Here is a 24,085-nt window from a genome sequence, read left to right on the forward strand (position 1 = left end):
GATCACATCATTAGGAGAATGATGTGATGGACAAGACCCAATCCTAAGCCTAGCACAAGATAGTGTAGTTCGTTTGCTAAGAGCTTTTCTAATGTCAAGTATCATTTCCTTAGACCATGAGATTGTGCAACTCCCGGATACCGTAGGAATGCTTTGGGTGTACCAAACGTCACAACGTAACTGGGTGGCTATAAAGGTGCACTACAGGTATCTCCGAAAGTGTCTGTTGGGTTGGCACGAATCGAGACTGGGATTTGTCACTCCGTGTAAACGGAGAGGTATCTCTGGGCCCACTCGGTAGGACACCATCATAATGTGCACAATGTGACCAAGGAGTTGATCACGGGATGATGTGTTACGGAACGAGTAAAGAGACTTGCCGGTAACGAGATTGAACAAGGTATCGGGATACCGACGATCGAATCTCGGGCAAGTAACATACCGATTGACAAAGGGAATTGTATACGGGATTGATTGAATCCTCGACATCGTGGTTCCTCTGATGAGATCATCGAGGAGCATGTGGGAGCCAACATGGGTATCCAGATCCCGCTGTTGGTTATTGACCGGATAGTCGTCTTGGTCATGTCTGCGCGTCTCCCGAACCCGTAGGGTCTACACACTTAAGGTTCGGTGACGCTAGGGTTGTAGAGATATTAGTATGCGGTAACCCGAAAGTTGTTCGGAGTCCCGGATGAGATCCCGGACGTCACGAGGAGTTCCGGAATGGTCCGGAGGTAAAGATTTATATATGGGAAGTCTTGTTTTGGTCGCCGGAAAGGTTTCGCGCATTATCGGTATTGTACCGAGAGTGCCGAAAGGGGTCCGGGGGTCCACCAAGGGGTCCACATGCCCCGGGGGGCCACATGGGCTGTGGGGTGTGCGCCTTGGCCTATATGGGCCAAGGGAACCAGCCCCAAGAGGCCCATGCGCCAAGAGATAAGATAAAGGGAGAGTCCTAAAGGGGGAAGGCACCTCCTAGGTGCCTTGGGGAGGATGGACTCCTCCCTGGCCGCACCCTTCCTTGGAGGAAGGGCCAAGGCTGCGCCCCCCCTCTCCCTTGGCCCTATATATAGTGGGGGGAAGGGAGGGCAGCAAACCCTAAGCCCTGGCGCCTCCCTCTCCCTCCCGTGACACATCTCCCTCCTCCCGCAGCGCTTGGCGAAGCCCTGTTGGAATCCCGCTACTTCCACCACCACGCCGTCGTGCTGCTGGATCTCCATCAACCTCTCCTTCCCCCTTGCTGGATCAAGAAGGAGGAGACGTCGCTGCTCCGTACGTGTGTTGAACGCGGAGGTGCCGTCCGTTCGGCGCTAGGATCATCGGTGATTTGGATCATGACGAGTACGACTCCATCAACCCCGTTCTCTTGAACGCTTCCGCTCGCGATCTACAACGGTATGTAGATGCACTCCTTCCCTCTCGTTGCTAGTAAACTCCATAGATTGATCTTGGTGATGCGTAGAAAATTTTGAATTTCTGCTACGTTCCCCAACAATTATTGGGCGAGCAGTGGTCAGCATGAACAACTTTATTTGAATCATGATCTTACTTCTTACAAAAAATATATAGGTGAAAACTATAATGTAGAAAAACTCCTAAAGCAGATTTGGTATTAGCCAATGGTGTGCACGGTGTCACGTCGCTGTACACAATAGGCAAGAAGGGCATGAATCAGGATGCGGCGAGGAGGTAAAAAAACATATAGCCTTTTTATGTTTTTCCTTGCCTATTAAAACATTGTCATGACAATGTTTTAATAGTGTATTCGCTGTTACAACGCACAAACTATGTTCCTATTTCCCAACTAGATCGAGGTTGAGGGACACTCCGTCGGACGACCGAACGATCTGATGTATCCATAAGCCATATCGGATGGTTATGGTTCACAAATCGTTGTGGAAGGGCCTAGCTAGTTTTACTGATTTTAATACCCATCAATCACCACTAGCTGCACAGCCAAGAAGCAAATAGTGTTGGGGAACGTAGTAATTTCAAAAAATTTCCTACGCACACGCAAGATCATGGTGATGCATAGCAACGAGAGGGGAGAGTGTTGTCCACGTACCCTCGTAGACCGACAGCGGAAGCGTTATCACAACGCGGTTGATGTAGTCGTACGTCTTCACGATCCGACCGATCAAGTACCGAACGCACGGCACCTCCGAGTTCTACACACGTTCAGCTCGATGACGTCCCTCGAACTCCGATCTAGCCGAGTGTTGAGGGAGAGTTTCGTCAGCACGACGGCATGGTGACGATGATGATGTTCTACCGACGCAGGGCTTCGCCTAAGCTCCGCAATGATATTATCGAGGTGTAATTTGGTGGAGGGGGCACCGCACACGGCTAAAAGATCTCAAGGATCAATTGTTGTGTCTCTGGGGTGCCCCCCTGCCCCCGTATATAAAGGAGCAAGGGAGGAGGAGGCCGGCCCTAGGAGGGGGCGCACCAAGTGTGGAGTCCTACTAGGACTCCCTAGTCCTAGTAGGACTCCACCTCCCATATGGAATAGGAAAAGAGGAAGGGAAAAAGAGAAGGAAGGAAGGGGGCGCCCCCCTTCCCTAGTCCAATTCGGACCAGACCAAGGGGAGGGGTGCGGCCACCCTTGAGGCCCTTTTTCTTCTTTCCCGTATGGCCCAATAAGGCCCAATACGTATTCCCGTAACTCTCCGGTACTCCGAAAAATACCCGAATCACTCGGAACCTTTCCGAAGTCCGAATATAGTCTTCCAATATATCGATCTTTACGTCTCGACCATTTCGAGACTCCTCGTCATGTCCCCGATCTCATCCGGGACTCCGAACTCCTTCGGTACATCAACATACATAAACTCATAATAAAACTGTCATCGTAACTTTAAGCGTGCGGACCCTACGGGTTCGAGAACTATGTAGACATGACCGAGACACGTCTCCGGTCAATAACCAATAGCGGGACCTGGATGCCCATATTGGCTCCCACATATTCTACGAAGATCTTTATCGGTCAGACCGCATAACAACATACGTTGTTCCCTTTGTCATCAGTATGTTACTTGCCCGAGATTCGATCGTCGGTATCTCGATACCTAGTTCAATCTCGTTACCGGCAAGTCTCTTTACTCGTTCCGTAACACATCATCCCGCAACTAACTTATTAGTCACAATGCTTGCAAGGCTTATAGTGATGTGCATTACCGAGTGGGCCCAGAGATACCTCTCCGACAATCGGAGTGACAAATCCTAATCTCGAAATACGCCAACCCAACAAGTACCTTTGGAGACACCTGTAGAGCACCTTTATAATCACCCATTTACGCTGTGACGTTTGGTAGCACACAAAGTGTTCCTCCGGTAAACGGGAGTTGCATAATCTCATAGTCAGAGGAACATGTATAAGTCATGAAGAAAGCAATAGCAACATACTAAACGATCGGGTGCTAAGCTAACGGAATGGGTCAAGTCAATCACGTCATTCTCCTAATGAGGTGATCTCGTTAATCAAATGACAACTTATGTCTATGGCTAGGAAACATAACCATCTTTGATTAACGAGCTAGTCAAGTAGAGGCATACTAGTGACACTCTGTTTGTCTATGTATTCACACATGTATTATGTTTCCGGTTAATACAATTCTAGCATGAATAATAAACATTTATCATGATATAAGGAAATAAATAATAACTTTATTATTGCCTCTAGGGCATATTTCCTTCAAATAGCACATCCACCTCAAAGGCAAAGGAAGGGGAATGTAGCACACGACCGTCTATATATACCGGGCTCTCTCCTTCCCTCATCACACTTTCTTATATGGTGTCAATTTTCACTCCTTTACGCAGGGCCCCAAACATGATTTCTAGAAGTTAACATCAACATCATTATGGAGTGGTAGCCAAGGTCTATCTTAAATAAGGGATCAATATATGTACATACTTAAATAAATTATAAAAAATGATTTCTAGAAGTTAACATCAACATCATTATGGAGTGGATGGGGGCATTTGCCCCCCTCCCCTCCGCACTTCACATTGTATTCATTTAGTAGTTATTTATAGTTGAGTATATGTATCTTATAATTATTAGTTGCATCATATAATCACATATAGATATGTATTGAGACTTTATTTGCATCATATAATCACATATAGGAGGTTCATTCGGACTGCTAATTGCATGACGACTCTGCCTGGCGTTGTCAGCAACCTCAACTACCCTTCTATGGTGGTCGTGTTCGACAGCTGCACCCACATGGGCACGCTGACAAGGACAGTGACAAAGGTATCCGAGCAGGCCTCAGAGACATACAAGGTGACTGTCACCGTGTCGGACGCTGTCAAGGTGGCCATGACTCCGGCAATGCTCGTGTTCAAGCAGCAGAAGGAGAAGATGAGCTACATAGTCGAGTGCTGCAGCCAGGGCCAACCCATAGGCCGAGCAAACTTGGCGGCCACCCCGGGCCCTGAGAGGATGACGGCCCCAAACACTGAATTATATTGTTATAAGCACCATGCTATTATCCATTAGGTCAAAAGAGATAGCAACCAATCACGGGGTACTCCTTGCGGAAGCCCTGTAAATGTCACTTTTGGTGGGCCGATAGCGTGTCAAGTGGCGTGCTCTCAGCCGTCGTCACGTGTCGCGTTCTGCGCCCTCCCTTGGATTTTTTGTTTTGTTTTTATGTACGCGTTTTCGGGTTTTAGATCGGTTTTTGCCCGGTTTTCCCTAGGTTTTAGAAAAAAAATTGCATGAAAAATGCATTCTATCCTTTTTGGCTTCCGCAAGAGACACAAATTTGCTTCTCGTGGAGGCATAGTTGTGCCTCTCGGAAAAAGGAAAAACAAGTTTGCGCAGGTTTTCTTCCACGAGAGGCACCGTTGTGCCCCTCAGAAAGGGAATAAAACGTGTTTTTCTTCCATGAGAGACATATATTTTCTTCTCGTGGAGTCACATATTTGCTTCCATGTGAGGCACAACCGTGCCTCTTGAAAAGTGGAAAACACATTTTTTTTCTTCTGCGTGAGGCACAAATTTGCTTCTCGTGGAGGCACAAGTTTGCTTTTACGGGGGGCATAGTTGTGCCTCTCGGAAAGGGAAAAAACCATTTTTTTACTTCCCTGAGAGGCACAGATTTGCTTCCGCAAGAGGTAGTTGTGCCTCTCAGAAAGGGAAAAAACGTGGGAGGAAATCGTGCTTCCGGCTCAGAATTTTTTCCTCCAAGTTTTTTCATGAAAAAGTTCGTCGATACCTGTTAACATGAGATCTAGTTTCAAAGATCATTACGAAAGAAATCCAACTATGTTCGCGATTTGGACGCATGATTTAAGAGACAAAAACATTTTGAATAAATGATCTACGAAAAAAAATCCCAAGTTGTGGTAGGTGGTGTACATACAGTCTGCTACTTGTCCCAATCTGAGAAGGTGGGAGTGGCATTTGCAAGGGGTATCCCTTAATTAGCGATTTCGGTCAAAATATCATAGAATATGTGGGGGAAACAAAATTCTAAATTTGAATGAGCAAAGTCCACATTGCAAACCAATAGCATGTACTATTTATAAACAAACCACTACTGGGATTAAGTGTAGTTAGGCTCTGATGGACGTCCGAATAATTATAATCAACATTGTGTTAAGTAGATTTATATGTGCAATTCCATGCACAAATTTTGATTTGAAAGACCGACACTTACACTAGATAAATCCAAACACATTATGCACAAATAGAATTGACATCATTTTCATTATTCCACAAATGGTTACTATAAGCAATGTTACTTCAGTATCAAGGAAAGAGGATGCACATATTGTCAATTTATAACTGAGCATAATTTGCAAGATTTCTTTGCCAACTACTCAATTATACTCTATAAATTTCTACAAATATTTACCTAAAATACACTAGAAACCACTTTTAAGATTTTTGTTAAACAATATGTTTTAGAAAACTCTATCATGATATTTAACGATATTAAAATAAACATAGGTGCACACACCCGCACAAATATATCTATATATGTGTACACTATATAATTTATGCAAATCATCAAAATATGAATCAAAATAAACTCTTGTTAAGAGATATAACTTAAACTTGGCATATTTTTACTAATGTACGTTACAACCGTATGACAAAGAATACAATATTTAATATCTAGCAATATTGTTGTGTGATTAACTATGCCAACTAAGTGCAAAACATCGTACTCTTTTAGTGATAGAGGCGAGGGTTCCGATCTTTCAATGAGATGATAAATATCGATTTGGTGGAGACGACTTTGACGATCTGACTACAAACGTGCACGACGTTGCGCCTTAGCAATCGCTAAACCAACTCCGAGAGGTTATTGACCACGCTGGAGCATGATCAACCTGACCACGAATATCTATTCCTCCAAGCAATCGAAGAACAAGCAAGAATATGATAAAGCAATCTGAATATTGCGAATATAGATGAAGTATTGATAATGGTGGGGATCCGGAAGCGGCCTTGGTCTGGTCGTTGGACACATACAAAGTACACGAAGTTGCGTTGGCTAACTTTTAAATAAACAAATCCTAAGGAAAAAGCTGCTAGATGGATCTATTTATATAGGAGCAAGGGGTGGCGGCCAAGGAGGTGGGAGGACGTCCCAAGGCAGCCTAAAACTAACCCTAGGTCGTACAAAGCCAATGGGCCCAAGTGGAGGTTACGTAACACCTTTGGACTTGTAGTTTGACTCGGATTCTGTTGCGGTATCAGATTGTTTCGTCCATAACTCAACGTTCCGGACGAATTTGAAGGTGAATCCAATTGGGCTGGAAAGTGCGCGAAATCTACTTTTCAACAAAAAAAGAATCACCCAATTCGGAGTCCGTATGAAAGAGTTATTGGTGTTTTGAGTCAGGTATGTCTGTGAAGTCTGAATCTGAATCCAAAACGTGAGAGACTTGGACTCTATCTTCTCTTGGCCCAAAAGTGACGTGAGAAGACTTTTTGAACAACACCTAAACTTCTCTTTTTCCCTTATCTTCATATGTGGATTGTACAAATGTCACATACACCTGCAATTAAACATGACACAAAAGTTTGTGAAGTATCTTTGTCCTGGATGACATAAATAAATTATTGCATAGTTTGCATTAGAAATCACCTCACAAATATACATGTATGCAATATTTTTGGTCGTATCCAAGGTAGTCATGTCATCATCATCGTCCCTTTCTTGAAAACAAAGCCGTCCTCGGTGTTGCTTAATCTGAAATGTAGCTAACAAAAGAGACAAGGTGTATATGTTGTATATGTATATGTCATCCATTTTTTACTTCCCTTGGTTTTGCACAAGTGACACATGTATACATGAGTAACTTTCATAGTTCATAAAATCTGAAGCCAAAATATTATCATAAGAAGTAGAAGGCAGGAAAATATTGCAACTCAGTTTGCACATATAAGTGAAACTCTTATTCATTTCAAAAGGTTGACAATGTTCATCACTAAACCATCCGAATATTGATGAATAAACCTTACTTGCATCAAATTTACATGCTATAACATGCTTAAATAAGCAAACATGCAATAAGTCATTGGTCACATAATCATCACCAAGATTAGAGGTCATATCAAAATGATTAAACATTGGCACAATTATTTTCAAATGTATTTGATCCAAATCTGATTTAGTCCCTAATTCACATAGTTCTTTTGCATCAACAGTTAATTCAATGGATGCACTCGACATTGTTGATATTGCATTTGTTTGATCACATGGAAAAGTCAAATCATCAACATAGTCCTCTAAAATAGGTGATGCATGTGATCAAAGTAGTGGGTAGGTCATCACATGGTGCATTGAAATTGAGAAGGCATTCATCATACTCCTGTGGAGGTGGAAGATCAGTACCTTTGTCATTACATTTGATGATCAACTCAGATGATGTAGGCACTCTCGGTGGTGATATGTCACATAGTGTAGGTAATGTAGTCCTCACAACAATGGATGTGGTTGTCATAGTATGCCCAGTAGTTGAAGAAACAATCGTATCAACTCTTGGAATGTGCACCGTGCGCTTGTTCTCCTTGTGGGCAACACGTCGTTTTATATTCTGTTCAGCTTTGCAAGCAAGATGAAACAAATGGTCCATAGGATAACACCCTTCATTAATTAGTATCTCTTGAATATCACGGTTTAATCCTTCCCAAAATATATCCATAAAATCTTCTTGACTTTCTTCTAAAAATGAGTGCAACAAGGTAGTTTTTAAATCATCATAATATTTTGATACAGTGTCAGTGCCTTGTTTTAAATGTTGTAATTTCTTCATCATGCCACGAGTATAATAAACATCAACGAATCTTGACAAGTTTTAAATCATCCCAAGTAGTAGGTATAAAATTAGGGTTTAACCGACAATATTCACTCCACCAAACTAAAGCAAAGCTATTGAAAGTACTAACCGCAGCTTGAAATTTTTCATGCTCATCAAAATTATGGGAAGCAAATATAGCATTATTTGGTACTCCCATTCAATATATAAATCAAGCCTAAAACGACCAGTAAATGGTGGCATGGAAACATTAACCTGATTATGTGCATTCTTATGTTGTTGCTCCTCTTGTGACGGTTGTTGTATTTTCGTAGATGATGACAAATCTCCCACGATCGATGAAGCCCAAGAACTAACAACTCCGGAACCTGCCATAGTTAGTAGAAAACAAGAAACAAAATCCGAGAATAATGTTCGTATGAACTACTAGGATGTGGAGGTAAAACGCTCACAGTATAACAAATACCAATATCTTACAAGTTCTTACCATGCAGCAGGTGGTGACAGGCAACCAGCGGTGTCAAATAACTTCGAAGATTAAGTAAAACTATTGCCAGGGGAACGTACGTATACATGGTGTAGAAATATGTGGAGCTTGGAAGGCTTAAATATTTGGTAGCAAAAGATTAGGATTAATCAATTCAGAGGTGCAATGTTGAATAAACGCTCAACGATGTTATTGTGCTGGTCCTAGGCTAGACCGTGCTAGAGACGCGAGCCTAGAACACTAACAAAATCACGGCGCTGCATGTAAACAAGGGAGGAGCAACTCTGAATTTTTTTCTCTTTTTTTTGCTCCGGAACAATTTTTTTCGAAAAAGTCTACAAATGGTCTAAAAATTGCCTAGCCAGAATTTTTCAGACTTTGTTTTTTTTAAACTAGAACTATTTTTCTTGTACGGGTAGCACGGAAGTTGGGGAATCCGACTTGTTCACGACTCGTAGTAGCGCGTGCTTTGGAACTCGAAAATAAAGGAACAAACATTGGACTCAGACTGGTGGCAGAGATGAATCTGGAGGAACTCGGACTGGTGATGGTATATGACGGTGGTATATGTGGACTCGGATTGGTGGTGGTATATGAACTCGGAGCGGTGGTGGTATATGAACTCGGAGCGGTGGTGGTATATGGACTCAGAGAAGTAGCGGATAAGCGGTGGTGGTATATGGCAGGGCGATAATGATGGTGCGGCGGCGGCGTGACGACATGTGAACAGAACTCGAAACTCTAAAGAACTAGACGCTAAGACCAGCAACTCGACACGACGATGCAACCGATAATTCAATAATGCAAACAATGAAAAGAAAATTGCAAAGGCTCAGACTGGCTTGGACAAAGGACGAATAGATCTAACTTTTTTTGTGGCTTTTTCTTGGACAATAGGTAAGAAAATAAATCTAATCTAGGGAAAACTGGAAATTCTCACCGAGCAACCTGAAAACTAATACCAGTTGATAGAGGTGAGGGTCCCGATCTTTCGATGAGATGATAACTATCGATTTGGTGGAGACGACTTTGACGATCCGACTACAAACGTGCACGACGTTGCGCCTTAGCAATCGCTAAACCAACTCCGAGAGGTTATTGACCACGCTGGAGCACGATCAATCTGACCACGAAGGTCTATTCCTGCAAGCAATTGAAGAACAAGCAAGAATATGATAAAGAAATCTGAATATTGCGAATATAGATGAAGTATTGATAATGGTGGGGATCCGGAAGCGGTCTTGGTCTGGTCGTTGGACACAAACGAAGTACACGAAGTTGCGTTGGCTAACTTTTAACTAAACAAATTCCAAGGAAAAAGCTACTAGATGGATCTACTTATATAGGAGCAAGGGATGGCGGCCAAGGAGGTGGGAGGACGTTCCAAGGCAGCCTAAAACTAACCCTAGGTCGTACAAGAGGCCAATGGGCCCAAGTGGAGGTGACGTAACATCTTTGGACTTGTAGTTTGACTCGGATTCTGCTGCAGCATCAGATTGTTTCGTCCATAACTCAACGCTCCGAATGAATTTGAAGGTGAATCCAATTGGGTTGGAAAGTGCACGAAATCTACTTTCAAAAAAATAAGAATCACCCAATTCGGAGTCCGTATGAAAGAGTTATTGGCGTTTTGAGTCAGGTATGTCTGTGCAGTCCGAATCTGAATCTGGAACGTGAGAGACTTGGACTCTATCTTCTCTTGGCCTAAAAGTGACGTGAGGAGACTTTTTGAACATCACATAAACTTCTCTTTTTCCTTTATCTTCATATGTGGATTGTACAAACGTCCCATACACCTGCAATTAAACATGACACAGAAGTTTATGAAGTATCTTTCTCCTGGATGACATAAATAAATTATTGCATAGTTTGCATTAGAAATCACCTCACAAATATATATGTATGCAATATTTTTGGTCGTATCCAAGGTAGTCATGTCCTCATCATTTAGATTGTAGTTTGATGAAATAATATGTTTAGAAGAATATAAAAGTTTAATATAATATTTTTATTTTGCCTTGGTGTTCATATATAATATGTTATTACCGGCCTTGTCCGCGGCGATGTGGTGAAGTCGGTCGGGGCATGAGAATTCGGGAATATCCCCTGGGAAATTAATGAACACTACCTTGTGTCATTCACGTGGAGCAAATGATCATGTTCTAGATCCATTCTTTCCCTTCTCCAAATGTTGTCCATGTTCTATTAGCACCGAAGTCTGGGCACATTCTATTTGATCTGTGTTCATGTATGTTGATCATCCATGGAAACTTTTGGGTTCCTATCCATTTGTTTACCATGTTTCAGATCATCCTTTCTTTTTTATGCTCTAAATAAATTTGTAATGCTCCACAGCCATTCTCCTAAATGATCAAAACTGAAATGCTTTAGAGTTTAGATCCTTTGGTTACCATCATTCATAAAATTATTTCAAGAGATAGGGTAATGTTCATTTGATTCATATGTCCTTCTGGCTTTTTATTTGAATAATAATAGATGCACGTGACGCAGTAGACAGGTTTGGAAGTTCATAGAGTGCAAACTACTAGGGTGTAACGTTGGATTTTAGTGCAAATTTTTGTCTGATCGCTCAGCCCACTCAATGAGTCACATGCCAGTAATCCCGTGATCACTGCCATATATACTGAAACTGGAAATCTCTTGTAATGCACGGGTACTGTACTGGGTAGAGCATTATCATGTACATGCCCATTGATGCGTCCAAGACATTTTCTCCGTCCCCATAGGATACTGCTAAAGTGTGTGTTGGTCTACAAGTGACCGTTCCTACACGTCTACTTCTTGTTTATTTTTTATGCTTCTCATGTTTGTTTTTCTCTTCCCTCTCAATGTTTTTCTTTTTCAAACTAGGCAAAAATCTTGCCATTTTCATTAAATTGGCCGGACCTGGACGGATGTTTAGAGGATGCGGTGGATGACCGACTCCCACATCCATGTCCATGAACTAGTCTGGACCAGTCCGCGGACGGATACCGTGTCCGATTTAGAGGTCGGTGTTGGAGATGCCTAAGCTAGCCAGCCGTGTTTGAGTAACCGGACCTAGCGACCACTATATATTTCCGTGTTTCCTTGTGTGTTCATGGGTTGCAATCTGGGTTAGCGATTACAAAAGAGGATCATTATGTTTAGTTACAAATAAAATATTAAAAAGAGAAAAACTGCAAAAGAAATTTGCATGGATCTCCGTGCAAGATCTAGTGAATATAGCATTGATTAAGACATTATGTCTTGGTAGAACAGAATTTTAGCAAAACCATAGTGAAAGTGTGGTTAACAACAAACATATCTCCAAAGTTTTGTTTTAGATCAATCCTAGTTTGCTTTGAATAATTTTGACAGAAGAAAGTATCAACATACATAATTGAAGACACTGGCGAGGAAGGTTCTGCACAACTTCCACTTAAACATACAAAGTGTAAAGGGGTGGAGTGACTCTTAAGTGCACACCGGTGGAGGATGGTTGTCACGTTCCAGAAGTAGTCAGGCATGCCCAAAACGCTGCAGGAAGCAGATGCCAGAGCCATGTGGCACGTCCGGTTGGCCAAGTTTATGCATGCATGTCTGGGTTGCTCTTGTCATTCCACTAGTTAAGTGCCCCTCCTACTCCTTCCTTGGGTCTACCTCCCGCGCCTGACTACCCCTGCTTCCTTCAATTGCAGTTCACCGTCACCCTCGACCCCTCGCCCTCGTCAAGGACATGGCACGCGCTGGAGGTGACAGTGTGCCTGTCAAGGACAACAACATCGCCGCCGGCAAGACCACCCTATGAGCCCGCCTCCAGGACGCCATCTATCGTCGCCAGTCCTTCGACGCCCCTTGTAAGTGCCTCCCTCGTCCTCTCCCTTGATCGCTGTCAACCTTCTCTTGATTGCCCCTGCTTGCTTCATTCGCAGTTCACCATCACTCTCGACTCCCTCCTCGCCCTCGTTGAGGACGAGCTTGGGAATCTTTAGTATAGATGCGAAGAGATGACAAATCATCGAGAAAATGCTGGACCAGGCCCAGGGGTTGAAGTCCATTGATCAACCCACGCTGAGGAGGAGGCCATAGCCACCTCCCCTCTTAATCAATGGTTTATTAGAAGTGGAATGCACTCACTTACTAAAACACGTTTTCTCGCTAGTCATGTTGAAAATTTTGGCATCTCCGAGTGCAAAAGTTTTGCTGATGCCTAATGCATATGTTGGTTTTCCTACTCCGCCCCGAAGATGGTGAGGCCCATGACAACGTCATAGAATGCGGATTATCTTCGCTTGCGAGCAGCATGGAGAGGATATTGACATCGTTGCCTACCATGCGTGGTGCCCGCGACTATGGTCATCAAAGAAAGAGAATTGTTGCTACAAGTTTGGTCATGGTCAAAGGTGGCACGTGAGTGTTGTTCGTGGTCATCCATAGAACAAAAGTAACGTGAGTTTGTTCATGCTAATTTTTGAAGTATCCGGTTCATGTTAAAGTTCATTTGTCAAATCTTCATTATCTACTTGATGTGTATTACCCTTTTCTTTTTATAAAGAGAATTTTTATTATCTCAAAATATAGCATCATGCTGATACAAAACATTATGACTAACTCCCGGTCTCTGCATAATTAGGATGCACCCAACCAAACACCAAAAGTCTGATGAAAGGAAATTAACAAAACCGACAAATTTCTAATGATAGTCCTATAAACTGACACTATGCCTATGTCGAAAGTGGTAGTGGATCGATCCAGAGGTTATGCTGCCACTCATGTTCGGAAAAAACCTCAGTAGTCGCCTGCTGCGTACACACTGTCTTGAACAACGGTTGGTGCTCCCGTCGTTGTAGCGTAGACCAGTACGAAGCAAGTGTGTACAATGAAAAATAACCAGTAGAGGATAAGCTTTTTTGTCACTAAAATCAGATCTTTTCTACATAGTGAAGGCGACCAAAGTAAGGCATACGCTCCCACTCTTATTAGCGTTTGAACCTATTTGGAATACTGTCCAGCCAATGACCAAATATATTGGCAACACTTATGGGTGGATACAAATTTGACGCTATTTGGGTGACTTACCATGTAGAACATGCAAATTTACATTGGAAAAGGAGGTGTTTGATTGTCTCGTCATGAGCCAAAAAGCAACACTGCTTGCTCCCTAGCCAGTTTCATCGTGCAAGATTGTGTTTGGTTAACACAACTCCCCTATAAAAATACCACTTGAAGATTTTAACTTTTAGTGAAATCTTCGACTTTCAAATTTTCTTGTTATTACTCACTGGTACCTTAGAATGTGTGAGTGCACGGTACATAGAGTCTACTGTGAAAGACCACGATGCAGTAAGGTTCCAGCAAAACACATCCTAACCTTGTGTCAGGTTAATCGAATCCGACCGAAATAAAAGATTATGCGATGACATAAGTCAGGGTAATCAAATCCCTCCTAAACCAAATATTCGGAGGGCATGAACTGAGCACCTGTGCAATAGTATTATTCTTATCGCGAGCAATGGTATACAAGGTTGGGTGTTGTTCTCGGAGACTGGCATTGCCTAGCCATATGTCTTTCCCAGAAACGAATATCTGACCCGTCCTTTATCGAAAAGACCCAAAGCGAAAGAGATGCTTCTTTGCCACCATTAGGCCAGCCCAAAAGTGAGTTATCAGGCTTTCAATAGGCCTGAGACACTGCCTTTTGGCCTAGATAGTTCTCGCGCAGCATGGTTTGCCAAACATCATCCTTCGTAAGAAGTTTGAACAACTATCTACTAAGTAGGGCCTCATTCTTGACCTGTAGGTCATAAATTTCAAGGCCACCTTGGTCTTTCGTCCTACAAACCATGCTCCATTGGCTAGCCTATATTTTTTCTTTTCATAGTCTCCTTGCCAAAAGAAACTGGATCTAAAATAGTCCAGCCTTTGCAGGACCCCTTTTGGGAGTTGGAAAAAAGAAAGCATATAGAGAACCATCTTTGTGAGGACAGAGTTAATCAAAACCAGCCTCCTACAGCTGGGAGCAACTTGCCTTTCCAACTGCTCAACCATTTCTCTAGACGCTCCTCTACATGTTTCCACTCCGCAATGGTAAGATGCCGATAGTGAATTGGTATCCCCAGATATTTAATGGGGAATTGGTCATGTGCGCAACCAAACAGGTCGGCATAATTGGCAGCCGCCTCAACGGCTTCTCCAAAGCAGAAAAGTTCGCTTTTATGGAAGTTAATTTTGGGACCGACAGATTCTCAAACGATGGAAGCAAGGGTTTCAGATTTCGAGCCTTGTCCAGGTCATGTTCCATAAAAAGAATTATGTCATCGACATATTGGATAATAGAGAGGCCACCATCCACAAGGTGTACCACTACTCCTACAATCTGATAGTCATGCTTGGTGCATTCACTCAGAATATCCAACATGTTAGTAACAATGTTAAATAACATTGTGGACATGGGATCACCCTCCCGTAGTCTTTTTTTATTTGAAAGTAATGACCTACATCATCATTAACTTTGATGGTCACACTACCTCCACTTATGAATTTTTGGATCCACTAGAAAATTTTCATTCTTAGGGCCTGTTGCTAATATGAATTTGGACATGGTTAGGATAATCATTTTTTATATAAAACATAATCATGATTGTGACACAGAGATGGAAACTGAGAGCGAAAATGATTGCATGATTTGTGTACTACTCCTCGCGTAGAGCACCGCCGAATCAGAAGTTCTCACATAGTACACCGGAGCGCAAACTAGTATAGTGTGATGTTGGATTAGCTCATATAAAACAAAATCTCCATTGAATAAAAAACAAAATGCGTCAAGTCTTAGTCCATCAACAAAAAATGAAGGATGGACGCAAGCAAATAATAAATAGCAGAAATTATATAAGTTCATATAATATGCAAAGAGATGACGAAATCAAGAGAAAACACTAGTTGAGACCAAGGGTTTATTAGAAGTAGAAGCATATAGTTACTAAAACATGTTTGCTCGCTAGTTGTGTTGAAAGTTTTGGCATCTCGTAGTGCAAAACTTTTTTTGATGCCTAATGCACATGTTGGTTTCTCTGCTCCACCCCGAAGGTGGCGAGGGCCACAACATCGACGTAAAACAGCGAATATCTTCACTTTCGAGTGACATTGAGAGGATGTCAATGTCGTTGCTCACCATGCTTCGATGGCCGCGACTATGGCAGTGTGATGTTCGACACTAGGATATTTTTTGTTCCTTTTGGAAGTTTTGAATTTTAATTGGACGGATTCTTCATCTGACTCTCATGCCTAAAGATCCTCTCCTTCAGAGTCATCATGAGTGAAAATTTTCTCTTTTCTTTATTGTACCCTTTCTCCACCTCTTTCTCGTTTGATATTCTTTCTTTGTCTTCTCAGCTTCATCCTCATCAACATTATTTATATACACCACCACTTATGTCATAATCATTATCCACTATTTTCCTAGACCGAATCTAAATCTCAATAATCTGATGTTTTATCACCTCTTGTTGAATCTTCTTCCTCCACGACAAAGACAAACTTGTTCTTACTTCTAGTCTTCATGCTCCACCTTGCTCTGTGCGTCTTGCTTTGTGGCCTCTAGGTTAGAACATTTTGTCGATGTCTAGCTTTGGATACACAATTTATATAGGCATTGGGACACTTTCTGAATTGATGACATGCTCTGCCTTAGGGTCTTCTACTTGACTTGAGTGTGTCTTTCTTTGGACATTGTTCCTTGGCTTCGAAGGGCTGAGAATTGGGGGCAAGTAAGCTAGTGGGAACTCCAGAACATCATCCAAAATGATGGCCCTCAAGCTCTCATCATGATCAAGATAAATACTCTGAAAATGGTCCCAATTGACACGAAATCAAGGCATTTTCTTGTGTCATCCTCAGTTCTAATTTATCTTGAACCATTCATGTTGACTACAAGTATAAATACAAAGTAATAACCTTTAACCTTACCATGGCATACTGAATCTCCTCCATGATGTTCTCAACTAGAAGAGGCACCCATATATCCTTATCTAGATAGTCATACCAAATGCCATGGCCATTAACTTAGGATTGATTACTACCGGTGCCAAAGAAAGTACCCGCCATGGTTAACTCTACGTAGAAATAATTGCCGCCTAAACTTTCAACAATAATCTCCATGATCATAATTGTTTCACAGGTTGCGTTCAATTTATTTATTTTCGAAACAAAAACCCTACCCCGAACCCCTGCCCAAACATTAGCACATTTCCTAATCTAAATCATCTTGTACCGCTAACGACCAACAATGTCAAGATAAAGAAGCCCATTTTTGATGAGTAAAATTCCAGAAACATGGTATTAAGAGGAGATTGAGTAGTTTGGGCTTACCGTAATTAAGGAGGTGGAGCACCTACGGGTCAACGAGAAGAAGACATCACCACCTCTTTCGGTTAGAGGACAAGCATTTTGGCAACGACTCTCCATCCACACTCGGTGATCATTCGCCCATGCCCAGCCGCCTCTGATCGTATGCAAACTCGGCAAGGCAGAGCACAATTTGCAAAACCATAAAAAGTCCTAATGATTTTGCGGAAAACACATAGCATGGCTGTGCATTTGCCGGCTGAAACCCCGTGCCGTGTCGATCAAATACCTAAACATAAATCACATTTTTCTCACTAGAGTGACCAGAGCACCTTCGATAAGATAAATGGCCATTAATGCATTTTAGTTTATACTCTTCTCATCTCATAATATGAGATCGTTTTTGACGAAGTAGTATACTTATAAAATTTATAAAAATTAATAACGAGGCAGAGAAATCGGAGGTGGACACCGCGGCCGGTTTCATCCGACCGCATCCGAGCCTCCGAGGTCCTCTGCCAACTGGCTCTGCTGGTTTCCCCCCACATCTCCCACTTCCTCCTCGGTGCGCTCGCCGAGAGCGGGCTGCATGAGAGCGGGCGGCAGGCGACGTGTCACGGGGACAGGCGGGCGAGGCCACACCTGGAGCGCACGGGCGGCGACACCCAAACTCCTCCCAGTCCCCAGTCCCCAGTCCCCCCCCCCTCTGCTCGCCGCCCCGCCTATTTAGGCCCCGGGATAAGGACGGACCGGGACCTTGATGCTTCTCGGCGCCTCCATCTCACCGCAATCCGGCCACCATGGTACCGCTCTCCCGCGTCGTCCTCTGAACCGCTCTATGCATTTCTCTAAACGCCGCCGATTGACATTGCCCTGTGGTAGTCGTTCTTGCTAATCTAGTGATTTGGTCGCGTCTTTTTGCTCGATCCTTGGTTGCTCATGGCTGCAATGGATCAGGCAAGCACACCGACGAGTTCTTGCTGCCTGTCCCAGTTCAACTAGCATTTCCTTTTCTGTCTGCAGTTAGCTTGCCATGGTTCTGATTCTGAAATGCTCTCGTAGGTGACGGATTCAGAGTTATTTACCATCCTTTAGGGATTATGATGACCTCTTGTTCCACCTATCTTTGTTTTCTGATCCTGAAATGCCCTCGTATGTGATGTTTGTGGTCCGACTTATTTCCCAGTTTCAACTGTGAACATGGGCATTACTGCATCTGGCAAGAATCTCGAGGATGTAAAAATAATGGCAGTAACTGGTCACTCCTATCTGTATAAAGTTTGCTATTCGTATTGAGAGGGGGTGTGCTTTACTAGAACCAGGAGTTCTAGATTTAGATTTTAGTGAATTGTTTTTTGATTATTTCCTTTCTGATGTATGTGTATGACAAATATCTCCGTGTTCTTGCATTTCTTTTTGTGTAGTTTAGCTTGCTGTGTTTCCGACTCTGAAATGTCCTCATATATAATGGATTCGAGTTATTTACCATCCTTCAGAAATTATGATGGCGTATTCCTCAGGCATTACTCGCATGTGGCATGAACCTTGAGGATGTAAAAAATACATCATAATTTCCAAATTTAGGACAAAGTAGGCGCGGAAGATCCACATGCAACGAAACATCCCTCACGAGTTCCAAACCTGACCTTCTTTAAGCTGCTTCGACTACGGGAACCACAAGGAAAACGGAACACGAGCGGGAATGTGGGACTGGGTCCTTCCATATAGTTGGCTTGATGGCCCTTGTGGACAGAGTCTGTTCTCATTAGAGAATTGACCTTAGAACTTTGTGATCAAGACCCGTGGTTAGGCCAGTAGAAACTTGATCTCCGGAAAGGAGGTCCGTAGCCGTTGAATCGAATGTATGGCTCACTTCTTTTCCCCCTAGTATCTGTATGTTGCTCACGAAAATGTTGATGTCCTTGGAGGTACACGAGACAAGATCACGGACTCATGCGGCTGAAGAAGGAAAAAATGCCCCAAAAGGGCAGAAGGAAGAGCACAAAGAGCAGGAAGGGGGAAAGGAGCGACCCTCCAAGAACAAGAAGCCGGTCGAGCCGGAGGCACCAACGAAGACCAAGAAGCTCAAGGGTGGGGAGTCTGAGCTAGATGGGAAGGAAAACTCAACGAAAGAGTTTGAAGACTTCTGCAAGGCCATAAGAGAGCACCTCTCCGTGGAGGACATGCGCAAGATCCTCGAAGCCAATGATCAAGACGCTTCTGGACCAGAAGATGCAGTTGTGCAAATCTGGTATTAGTCCATTTGACATTCAGAGTGAAATGTTAACAACATGCTTGATGATTTGCTCATAGATGCTAAATGTTCTGCCAAATGTTAACAACATGCTTGACGATTTCAGTGAGGATATGATGTTTTACGGGCCGCTTGAGAAGTGCCCAATGTGTGGTGGCCAGCTCGAGTGCAAGGGGTGGAAGTATAAGTGCACTGGCAAATACAGTGAGTGGGCAAGCTGCATTTTCAGCAGCAGCAATCCTCCAAGGAGGTCTGATCCTATAAAGGTGCCGGAGGACATCAGCAATGATTTTGTGAACAAGGTAATGAGGCCACACTCTTCCTAGTATATTTTTTTACCAGTGCTGCATTCACTTGGCGAGCGGTCTACAATCTGAAATAATTGGCTTGTTCCCCTGCAGTGGCTGAAGCAGCAAGAAGGGAAGGGGTACCCTAAGCGTGATGTGGACGAAGAGGCACATATCTTCTCGGGCATGATGATTGCATTGTCCGGACGGATGTCACGCTCACACGTATAGTATTTGAACATTGTCCCCCCTTCTACATTATGGTTACGAGTTGCACATATCTGATTCTATTGCTTCTGAAAATGGCCAGGCTTATTTCAAGGAGCAGATTCTGAACCATGGAGGGAAAGTGAATAATTCTGTGCTTGGTGGGTGTCGTGTAGGACTATCCTTTCTGTTGCATCATCTATGAACTGCTGCCGTTGCTGATGTCTGTGCCTTTGCCTTGCAGGTGTCACATGTGTAGTTGCTTCTCCAGCCGAGAGAGACAAGGGGGGCTCAGGAGGATTTGCTGAAGCACTGTAATAATCCCTTGCCGTTCACTTTCTTGTCTTCCAATATGGTCAATGCTCCAAAATGTGTTTAGCACATATGGAAGCAGTTCATTTCTATCTAATTTTTACTTTAGATGGAATGTTACCTCCTGCACATTACGCTTTCTGATCATGTGTTCGTTTCACAATTGAACCATGCATGCGCAGGGAGCGTGGAACTCCAGTAGTGAGTGAGAACTGGATAGTTGATAGCATTCAGAAGAAGGAAGCCCAGCCTTTGGCTGCTTATGATATTGTATCGGATGTTGTTCCGGAGGGCAGAGGACTGCCGCTGGACAAGCTTGATCCAAGCGAGGAGGCCATCGAGACTTTGGCTGCAGAGGTAATCAGTTGCCTTCTACTTCTGCACTTTCAATAATTGCAGCTCCAGTCAGGTAATCAATAGCTCTGTTTTGGTTGGGCAGCTGAAACTTGCTGGCAAACGATCGGTGCACAAGGACTCTAAACTGGACAAGGACGGTGGGCATATCTTCGAGAAGGATGGCATCATCTACAACTGCGCGTGTTCAATTTGCGAGTTAGGATCTGAGATGAACCAGTATGTACTTCTGTGTTTTATATCATATGCGATGAGGCCTGAGTGGAGGTGAAGTGTACATTGATTCAAGCACTTAGAAACTGTTCTATCTATGCAGGTTCTGCATTATGCAGCTGATCATGCTACCTGAAAAACAGCTGCACCTTTTCTACAAGAAGGGTCCAATTGGCCATGATCAGATGGCAGAGGAACGGGTCGAGGATTTTGGTAACTGTGTCAATGATGCTATCAAGGAATTTGCCCGTCTATTTGAGGAGGTCACTGGAAATGAGTTCGAGCCATGGGAGAGAGAGAAGAAGTTTGAGAAGAAGAGTATGAAGATGTACCCCTTAGACATGGTACATCTTTTAGTTTCTTCTTTCTCTGGTTCCATGCTTTGGAGTAGCACCCAGAAACATCACTGTTTTTTTCTTTTCTTGGCAGGATGTTGGTTTTGACGTGCGTCATGGAGGTGCAGCACTCCGTCAGCTGGGAGCTGCAGCAGCACACTGCAAGCTTGACCCTGCCATTTCTTTTCTTCTAAAGCAACTGTGCGGACAAGAAATATATAGGTATCAGTTAACTTCTGTGTCGCTAGTTGAAAATGTCGATTAAATTTGTCTAGGGAAATAATTGGAAAACAACATGTCTATGTTTCTTGGGGAATCATTGAAATGGATGTAATAGTATAGCCTCCTAAATTTAGGGGCCATCAGTTTGCCAAGAGATGGTAAAAATGTTACCTACTGGTCTGTGTCACAGGTATGCTCTGACAGAGATGGCCCAGGATCTGCCTGATCTTCCTGTTGGGATGCTTACGGATCTCCATTTGAAGAGAGGTTTGCCCTCAAACATTTCTGCTTGCCTCACGTGTCAGTCTATATCATCAACTGTTCCAATTGGCAGGGGAGGAAGTGCTACTTGAATGGATCCGAGACGCGGAAGCAGCGCCGGAGTCTGGCCCTGCTGCTGATGCATTGTGGATAGAGATAAGCAACAAGTGGTTCACCCTGTTCCCCACAACTCGGCCGTATATAATGAGGGGGTTTGAACAGATTGCTGACAATGTACGTTTGCATGCCACACTTCTCACACCATCTCCAATCAGTTGACCTATTCATGATGATCTCAAGGTTTGTTTGGAATGCAGGTGGCCTCTGGTTTCGAGACGATCCGTGATATAAATGTTGCGTCTCATCTCATAGGAGATATGTTCGATTCAACCTTAGATGATCCGCTGTCCGAATGCTACAAGAAACTGGGTTGTTCAATCAACAGCGTTCCTGAAGACTCAGAGGATTACAAGATGATTGTCAAGTACCTGGAGAAAACATATGAACCGGTCAAGGTCGACGACGTGGTAATATGTCGTACTCTGCTATGCTTTTAGCTTTTCTTCACCCATGGTACTGGCTTATGATCTGCTCTCTTTCAGGTCTACGGTGTGTCTGTGGATCGGATATATGCTGTTGAATCCAGTGCATTCCCTTCTTATGAAGAAATAAAGAAACTGCCAAACAAAGTTCTTCTCTGGTGTGGTACGTCCGTGCATCTTGTGGTCACCTGATGTGTTGCTGATTGCTGATATTGTCACTTGATTTTTAAACTTGTCAACCTCTTGTTTTGCTCAGGAACGAGAAGCTCAAACCTGCTTAGGCATCTGCATAAAGGTTTCCTGCCTGCTGTTTGTCATCTGCCTGTGCCCGGATACATGGTAATTCTTCTGTTACGTGGTCGATCCCTGTGCCAGTAGATAGGCTGAGCATGGTGCTGAAATCTCATATGCTGTTGGTGCAGTTTGGTCGAGCCTTAGTCTGTTCGGACGCGGCGGCTGAAGCCGCTCGTTATGGCTATACGGCGGTGGACCGTCCAGAAGGATACCTGGTCTTGGCAGTGGCCTCTCTGGGGAAAGAGATCAAAGAGATAACAGGCACACCAGGAGCAGAGGTACTCGATCCACCCTGTGTAATGCATACCCACATATGTCAGGATGTTTTTAAACCTGTTGTTACTCACTACTGATGCTGTCCTTCTGTTTTGGACACGATATATAGGATGTGAAATCCCTGGAGGAGAAGAAGCTTGGCGTGAAGGGGGTGGGGAGGAAGACGACGGACGAGTCGGAGCACCTCACCTGGAGGGACGGCGTCAAGGTGCCCTGCGGCAAGCTGGTGCCGTCGGGGAACGAGCACGGGCCGCTCGAGTACAACGAGTTCGCCGTGTATGACCCAAAGCAGGTACGCCCTTCATACCAAACTCGACGTCAACGGTGATGTATGTGTTCGGGGGTGATCTGTTTCGATGACAATGCCGTCCTGGTTGTGCAGGTGAGCATCCAGTTCCTGGTCGGGGTGAGGTACGAGGAGCAGAACATGGAGGTGGTGCCGGACGAGTGAAGGGTCCGCTCCTCGGGCCTCCGGTCATGAGGTCGACGGTTCCCTGTATTTTGGAACGCTGTAGTGGTAGTAACCGTTTGACGGTGGTGCGATCGGTGCGGCGATGCGTTCGACGATGTCGGTCGCCTGTGTCCCATTTTGGGCTGCCTTCTGGTTTCATCGCCGTTGCCGCCGGTTAGTAGGCGTTGCTGGGTAACTTGGGTAGGAGAAACCCTTGTAGTTGTAGTAGCTGAAGTGCTGAACATGCTGTGCCCGTACAGATGTCTGTAGCAGAATGTATGATGTATGTATCTGCCAGCTGGGGTCCTGGTGCCGTGGTGCACGTAGCAGGAATGCATGTGGATGCTGGTTTACTGTGCGCTTGTTCGTGCTATTCTACATTCTGGGTCACTGGGTTTTATTTTAGACATCTAGTAGAGCAAACTAGGGCCGCAGGTGCGGCTTGCCCGTCCTCTTGCTGTTGCATCTTCCTTATTCCAGTCTATATATGCTGTTGATCCATGTTGGGCCACTCGACATAGCAAACTTGAACCGTAGGATGTTAAGGTTGGGTTTCACATGAAAATTTCTTTGAAACTAAACGGGGTTCCGTTAGAGCATCTACAAATGGACTTGCTAAATTTGGCCCCCGTGTCTTCGCCGCGGACGGCGGTGGTCCGAACCCCTAATACATTAAACTCCAACATGGTCAACAATACGTAGATAAATTGAACCTAGCGTAGATCAGACATAGATATACCAAATTCACAAAGTATACTGAGTTCATCGGATCAGACATAGATATACCAAATTCACAAAGTATACTGAGTTCATCGATCCAATACAATCAATGAGTAATAAACGACTTAGGATAGATAGGCGACCCGCCCGGCTTCACCATTTGGGGTCTCCGGGCAGGCGGTAGTACTTTTCGGCATATGCTGCTATTTTTTTGGGGGGCGGGGCATTCATCGCTGGTGCCGGCGGCGGCCGCGCC

At 43.9% G+C, this 24,085-nt stretch overlaps 1 protein-coding gene across 2 annotated transcripts; it reads left to right on the plus strand.

The window, feature by feature from the left end:
- The first annotated feature begins 17,634 nt into the window (after nt 1–17,634).
- LOC109736986 (protein ADP-ribosyltransferase PARP3) lies at nt 17,635–23,462 on the plus strand. Of its 2 annotated transcripts, XM_020296208.4 has the most exons (18): nt 17,635–17,904; nt 19,030–19,352; nt 19,462–19,657; nt 19,757–19,867; nt 19,953–20,010; nt 20,094–20,163; nt 20,344–20,518; nt 20,601–20,734; nt 20,832–21,072; nt 21,158–21,285; nt 21,476–21,552; nt 21,620–21,780; nt 21,864–22,073; nt 22,149–22,251; nt 22,345–22,427; nt 22,511–22,660; nt 22,768–22,950; nt 23,041–23,462. In XM_020296208.4, the coding sequence occupies exons 1-18, from the start codon at nt 17,902–17,904 to the stop codon at nt 23,107–23,109; spliced, it is 2,475 nt and encodes an 824-aa protein (XP_020151797.1). In that variant the 5' UTR covers nt 17,635–17,901; the 3' UTR covers nt 23,110–23,462. The 2 variants fall into 2 exon arrangements, with proteins under 2 accessions (XP_020151797.1, XP_073356560.1); XM_073500459.1 differs by lacking the exon at nt 17,635–17,904 and having other exon boundaries at nt 19,012–19,352.
- Nucleotides 23,463–24,085: the final 623 nt, after the last annotated feature.

This window comes from Aegilops tauschii, chromosome 1 (assembly GCF_002575655.3).
Source record: "Aegilops tauschii subsp. strangulata cultivar AL8/78 chromosome 1, Aet v6.0, whole genome shotgun sequence".
Classification (NCBI taxonomy): Eukaryota; Viridiplantae; Streptophyta; class Magnoliopsida; order Poales; family Poaceae; genus Aegilops; species Aegilops tauschii.

Coding starts and splice junctions, on each gene's coding strand:
- LOC109736986 (XM_073500459.1), top strand. CDS start 19,012: ATGTTGATGTCCTTGGAGGTACACGAGACAAGATCACGGACTCATGCG. Junction 20,735..20,831: donor TTAGGATCTGAGATGAACCA/GTATGTACTTCT, acceptor CTATCTATGCAG/GTTCTGCATTATGCAGCTGA. Junction 21,073..21,157: donor AGATGTACCCCTTAGACATG/GTACATCTTTTA, acceptor TTTTCTTGGCAG/GATGTTGGTTTTGACGTGCG.